The sequence below is a fragment of the Oryctolagus cuniculus genome, chromosome 2 (assembly GCF_051225735.1).
Source record: "Oryctolagus cuniculus isolate XC-2025 breed Fujian yellow rabbit chromosome 2, ASM5122573v1, whole genome shotgun sequence".
In the NCBI taxonomy this organism is placed as follows: Eukaryota; Metazoa; Chordata; class Mammalia; order Lagomorpha; family Leporidae; genus Oryctolagus; species Oryctolagus cuniculus.
The window spans coordinates 1,702,874-1,708,797 of NC_142868.1; the positions used below are offsets into that span (position 1 = coordinate 1,702,874).

Here is a 5,924-nt window from a genome sequence, read left to right on the forward strand (position 1 = left end):
GTGAGGGCTCAGGGCCCGATGCCGCCCAGCCCTCGCTCTGCTTGGCGGCCACAGGGACCAGGCACCCAGGGAGGGGCTCGCCTGGCACTGGGCGCCGCACAGGCAGCTCTGGAAGGTTCTGCAGGAATGGGAACAGACGAACACCCCCGTGACGGCCCCTTGGGGCTGCCACCACAGAGGGCGAGGGCTCCCACCACTTTGCTCTCGTCTCGCTGTGTGCGTCCACAGAGAACCTGGACGAGACCAGAGAGCAGGAAGAAAAGCGCCCTCCGGACCAGAACGAAGCCCCCCACACCCCCCCCAGCACCCCTGTCAAGCTTGAAGAAGGTGAGTGCCGTGGGGAGGGGCTCGTGGTGCCCCGCGCGGGAGGACACTGCCATGGGCCCTTCGGTCACAGCCGGGCTGCCCACGGCTCCCTGCTGGCCGTCCTGGGCGGACTCCAGGGATGGGTTGTCGGCGTCACCTGTCGCTTGCACACCGTCCCGCCCTGCTGAGCGCCCGGTGGGAGCGCGCCTGTCTGGTGTGGCCGCGTGTGTGTCCCGTGGCTCCCCCCCCGTCTGTGTCCACGACGTGGCTCGGCCTCCTCCTCTGTGCCCGTGGCTGTGGCGACTGCACAGACCTCTCCTGTGCTTTTCTCTCCCTGTGGCTGCCTTGCGAGCAGGAGGCGGACGTGCTAGAGAGTACCTGCTGCCCTAGTAAGTACCGCGCCACGCTTCGCTCGTCCGCCGCTGTGCCGTCTGTGTTGTCGATGAGGCGTGCAGAGGCCCCGTCCTCAGGCCCAGCCCGCCGCCTTCCAGCAGGGGCTCCGCGTGGGGGAGGGCCGCCCGGCCCTGGGGAGGGGCTCTGGCAGACAGAGCTGTCCGCCACCTGGCTCAGGTGCAGGTCGGTGCGGACCTGGCTTCACGCTGGCACTGCTTGCGTGAGGTGGGCAGAGGAGTGGTGCTGGTCCCATACCAGTCCCCCAGAAACGCGGCACACCTGGCAGAGGGAGCCCTGGTGTCCTTGGTCAGCGCAGAAGGCCCGGGCTCCCCCCATGGCAGTAGCCCAGGTGCTTCCTTCCAGGGCGTCCTGTTGTGCTCAGGGTCGGCTCGGACAGCCGGGCCTCAGGGCAGGGCTGGCGGTGCGGCTCAAGTGTAGGTGCAGTCTGAGGACCCCTGATCCGCAAGCAAGGCCCTGTCTGGCCTGTGGTGCAGTGCCAGGTAGCCTCGAGGGCCCCAGGTCAAGGTCTCTGCCCCACCCCCAGACCCCCCCCAGGAGCTGGCTTCCGGAGGAGACAGTGAGGCCGCCCCCCTCAAGCCCGCGCTCCCCGACCTGTCCCCTGACGAGCCCTCCGAGGCCGCGCTGGAGGAGGAAGAGGAGGAGGAGGAGGAAGCCCATGGCCCCCCAGGCCCCCCCCAGCTCCCTGCCGAGACCAAGCCGGAGGCCGCCCCAGCCCCCCCAGCCCCCGTGGCGGCGGACGCGCCTCCCGGGGAGCCGGGCAGTGACGGGTCCCCGGGCAAGTCGCCCTCCAAGAAGAAGAAGAAGTTCCGCACGCCCTCCTTCCTGAAGAAGAGCAAGAAGAAGGGCGAGCCCTGAGCCCGCGCCCCTCCCGCGCCCGCGTCTCAGTGCCTGTCACTCCCGGCCTCCACTGCGCTCGCTGCTCGCCGCCCCCACTCCCGCCCAGAGCCTGGGTCCCGTGAACTCGCATGCCCGCCCGAGGCCCTGGGCACCACGGCTGTCTTGGCTGGGGCTGGACGCTGGGCCTCCGTGTCCCCAGCACAACGCTATGCATGGTCTGACCAGTCACCTCCCCCCACCCAGAGCCAGGAGCCTGCGGGGCCTGCAGAGCAGGCGCGGTGGCAGGGGTGTTGGCCTCCCTTTCTGAGACAGGGCCGGCCGGGGTGGGGGTGGGGGTGCTTTAGTTTGTCTGGCAGCCTGCAGGCTGCCCGCTGAGTTGTCATCAAACACTCCTCTGGAAAGGGGCTGGTGGTGCCAGGTGGGCCTGGGTCCCCGCAGCTCAGCACCCAGGCAAGGGCCGCGCTGGCTGCCACCGTGGGTTAGACCTCCCTGTCCCTGCCCGTGGGCTCACCCTCTCCCTTGGACCCCACGTATGCAATGACTTCTAATTTCCACTTTTGTAGTTAATTCTTTGTATTACAACACGAGATACAGCTGTGTAGACGGACAGGGGCCTGTGCGTCCGTCCCTCATGTAACAGGTTTTACTCACAAATAAATTCTTTACTGTTTCCTGGTCTGCACCTAGGCTCCAGGTGGTGCCCGGGCAGCAGGCAGACGCCCTGTGGGGCGCCACCCGGGGCGACATGGTGGGTGCGCGGGCGGGTGGGGGTGCCGTCCAGGCTCAGCTACTCGGCCTTGGGCTGCGCCTGGTGCCTCAGCTTGCACAGGAGCGCGACGGGCAGCAGGAAGAGGCCCGAGCAGACGGAGAAGCAGACCTGGGCCCCGGCCAGCCAGTACACTGCAGAGAGAGGCCGGCGCTGGCCCTGGTCCACTGCCCCGCCCGGCCGCCTCCATGTCCCTGGGGGCTGTCCCCAGGCCCTCACCTGAGGCCGCCGCCAGGGGTCCCACTGCCCTGGCCAGGGCGCCCAGGCTACGCAGCGTGCCCATGACTGTGCCCTTCTGCGCTGGTGAGCCTGAGGGAGATACCCGGTCAGCGGCCGCCACCGCCCAGCACAGCCTGCCCGGAGGGTAGGGCTCTCACCGTAGCCGGCCACCGCAGAGGACAGGCAGGGCACCACGACGGCCGCGGCTGGTGGGAGAGCGGACACGGGGGTCAGCCCAGGGCGAGGCGGTGGGGCGGCCCAGCCCAGCCCCCACAGGGCCGCTCACCGAAGGAGTAGAGCAGCAGCCCCAGGCCCAGCACGGGCAGCGAGCGCCCCCAGCCGACGAGGAGGAAGGCCGGCAGCAGCAGCAGGATGGCCTGTGGGGGCACGGCCGGCCTCAGGACCACCCCGCCTGCAGGGCTGGGGGTGCCACTGGCCCACCGCCCCTCCGAGGGAGCCCCTACCCGCTTCACGGCGGCCACTTCCCGGCCGGGGCCAATCCGCCGGGCGTACGTGCCCTGGATGGCGGCCATGGTGAGGCCGATGAAGAAAAACATCTTGCCCTGCTGCAGGCTGGGAGGGGAGGGTTAGCGCCGCAGCCCTGCAGGCCCCTGACCGCTGCGGCTCGGGCGGGGGCCGGGGGCCGGGGGGCCGGGCCGTCCCTGTCGGGGCCCCACCTGCTGAACTGGAAGCGCTGGTGCACCAGGAAGCTCAGTGTGAACTCGAGGCCCGAGAACAGGAAGAGGTAGAGGAAGTAGACCAGGCCCAGGCGTCGCAGGCTGCCGAGGCCCGCAGCGGAGCCCGACCGCCGGGGCTCCTCGCCGCCGCGGGCCACGGCCGAGAAGCGCAGCAGGGCCAGCGGGCTGAGCAGGTCGGCGGCGGCTCGGAAGCCCAGTGCGATGGACGGAGCCTGTGGGGAGCGGGCAGGGCCTGCAGGGCCTCGTGGCCAGCAGCACTGGGCGCCCGCCGCTGCCCTGGTGCCGGGAGCGCCCCCGCGCCCAGCCCGTGGACCCCAGCCTCCGAGCCCGGGCTGTCCGTGCCCGTGCCTGGCCCTACCCGCTTCTCCGGGGGCAGCGTCTCCGGCAGGAACCAGAAGAGGAACAGCAGGTCCGACAGGGCCAAGAGCAGGCCGAGCCAGGGCGCCGTCGTCATGGGCAGGCAGGCGCCCAGCAGGGGGCCCAGCGTGAAGGCCAGGGAAAAGGCCACCCCGATGACCGCCTGGGGGAGGCAGGCGCCTGAGCCGGGCAGGGGTCCCCGCCCGGGCCGCCCCCCGCCCGGGACTCACCATGCCTTGGCTGCGGGCCTGAGGCGAGCCCAGGTCAGCGACGATGGCCGTGGAGAGGCTCACGTTCCCCTTGCTCGCGCCGCCGACCACCCTGGAGGCCAGGAAGGCCGCGAAACTCCGGGAGCTGGCCCACACCGCGTACGAGGTGGCCACGCCGGCCTGTGGGGCAGTGGCAGCCCTCAGCCCCTGCCCTGCTGCCCCGCGAGCCGCCCGCGCCCGCCGCACGCACCAGGGACAGCAGCATCAGCGGGCGCCTCCCCAGGCAGTCCGAGGCGGCCCCGGTCAGCGGCGCCGAGAGGAACTGCAGGACGGAGAAGGCCGAGCCGATCACTCCTGCGGGCGGAGCCGCCGTCAGGGGCTGCGGTGCGCGGGGCCCAGGCCGGCCGGTCCCCCCCGGACACGGGGCCTCACCTCCGAACAGGACGCCGTGGTACCGCTTCTCGGCCGGCATCCCGATGGCCGCGGCGAACCAGTCCACCCCGCGCTGCCACGCGCCGTACAGCGGGTCCTGGGGAGAGGGCGGTGGGCGCGGGGGCCGGGAGCGGGGGGAGGGGACCCTGGGGAGAGGGCAGTGGGCGCGGGAGCCGGGGTCCTGGGGAGAGGGCAGTGGGCGCGGGAGCCGGGGTCCTGGGGAGAGGGCAGTGGGCGCCGAGAGCGGGGGCCGGGGTCCTGGGGAGAGGGCAGTGGGCGCGGGAGCCGGGGTCCTGGGGAGAGGGCAGTGGGCGCGGGGGCCGGGAGCGGGGGCGGCGTCCTGGGGAGAGGGCAGTGGGCGCGGGGGCCGGGAGCAGGGGCGGCGTCCTGGGGAGAGGGCAGTGGGCGCGGGGGCCGGGAGCGGGGGCGGCGTCCTGGGGAGAGGGCAGTGGGCGCGGGGGCCGGGAGCGGGGGCGGCGTCCTGGGGAGAGGGCAGTGGGCGCGGGGGCCGCCCCGCAGGCGCTCACGTGGGCATGGCCGTGGCTCTCCAGCAGCCGGGGCAGCAGGGGCAGCAGCAGCGTGAAGGCCAGGAGGTCCAGCAGCAGGCCGACGAACACCACGGCGAGCACGCGGCGCGTGGACGCGGGCTGCGGACGGATGGGCGGGCGCGGGGTGCAGCCCTCGTCCCCACCCCACCCCATGGCGGCCGCTCCGGCCCGGGCCTGGCTGGGGGCGCTGGGTCCCGCCGCGGGAGCAAATGAGCCGAGGGGTCAGGGAGGGCGCGCGGCCAGGCCCGCACCGCAATGGCACCACGCAAAGGAGCGGCGGGGGCGCGCGGTCCGGACACCTCACCCCTGCAACCCTGGACCAGTGCCCTGAGAGGTCGCGACACGCACCCCCACCCCCCACCGCCGGACCGGCCGGGCGCTCCGGAAGAACGCGGAAGGGACCTCAGGGCGGGGCCGATGCTGACCGCGCCCCGGAAGTGACGCAGGCAGGCCCGGAGGCGCGCATGCCTGCCTCTCGCGCGCCCCCGCGGGCCCCGCGCGGCGGGAAGGCGGCGGCCGCAGCTCGTTGGCCGTTATTGTGGCGCAAGGGTCCCCGGCCAGGCAGCGGGTAGCCGCTGGGGGAGGGAGCGCCCCCTGGCGGGCGCGAGGCGCGTGCCCTGCACCTGCAGGCGGCCTCGCCCCTGGGGTCCGCACTGGAACCCGGCCACGTGGCCGGAGCCTCACAGCCCCCGGTCCTCCGGGCAGCACACACACCTGCCCATGCGGCCCGGCCCCTTCCTGTCGGAGCCAAGCTGCCCACCCGAGCTCCGGCCGTGGCCGCCGCATCACCAGTGTCCAGACCCACAGGTCCGAGGACCGGAGATACCCCCCCATGGTCAGTCCATCTCCCGGTGGCCGCCCAAGGGCGGAGGCCCGGCCGGCTCAGCGGTCACGGCTCGCTGGTGCTCGCTTGGTGGACACCTGGGGGCCGAGGCTCCGTGCGTGGACATCCGGTGACCCCCTGGGTGGGGGGCTTCTCATTCCAGCTCCTCCCCCAGGGCGGCTCGGGTCCCCGCAGGACTCAGGCTGTGGTTCCGTCCAAGGCCACAGCCACTCCCAGGCCCAGCGCACCCCAGGGCGCCCGCCCTCCTGGTCAGTGGCGCGTGGCCCATAAATCAACACATCATGTGACAAGCGG

At 73.0% G+C, this 5,924-nt stretch overlaps 2 protein-coding genes across 22 annotated transcripts in view; one reads left to right on the forward strand and one right to left on the reverse strand.

Moving 5' to 3' along the window:
• Window positions 1–2,239, forward strand: part of ADD1 (adducin 1) — a 78,841-nt gene extending 76,602 nt beyond the window's left edge. For 8 of the 16 annotated variants that reach the window (XM_051836678.3, XM_051836680.3, XM_089324933.1 and 5 more), the window contains 2 exons: window positions 229–327; window positions 1,244–2,239. In XM_051836678.3, coding sequence (XP_051692638.2) covers window positions 229–327; window positions 1,244–1,575 — 431 coding nt within the window. In that variant the 3' untranslated portion in view covers window positions 1,576–2,239. Of the gene's footprint in view, window positions 1–228; window positions 328–661 lie in introns of all 16 variants that reach the window. The other 8 variants (XM_051836685.3, XM_051836688.3, XM_089324945.1 and 5 more) reach the window with 2 other exon arrangements.
• SLC75A1 (solute carrier family 75 member 1) lies at window positions 2,113–5,220 on the reverse strand. Of its 6 annotated transcripts, none has more exons than XM_051836695.3 (11): window positions 4,766–5,220; window positions 4,239–4,335; window positions 4,057–4,160; window positions 3,828–3,986; window positions 3,599–3,760; window positions 3,220–3,452; window positions 3,007–3,115; window positions 2,829–2,919; window positions 2,701–2,748; window positions 2,543–2,632; window positions 2,113–2,457 (listed from the first exon to the last, which is right to left on the reverse strand). In XM_051836695.3, the coding sequence occupies exons 1-11, from the start codon at window positions 4,937–4,939 to the stop codon at window positions 2,345–2,347; spliced, it is 1,380 nt and encodes a 459-aa protein (XP_051692655.3). In that variant the 5' UTR covers window positions 4,940–5,220; the 3' UTR covers window positions 2,113–2,344. The 6 variants fall into 6 exon arrangements, with proteins under 6 accessions (XP_051692655.3, XP_051692652.3, XP_051692654.2 ...); XM_051836692.3 differs by having other exon boundaries at window positions 4,057–4,128; window positions 4,766–5,217; XM_051836694.3 differs by having other exon boundaries at window positions 3,220–3,986.
• Between the last annotated feature and the right edge of the window lie 704 nt (window positions 5,221–5,924).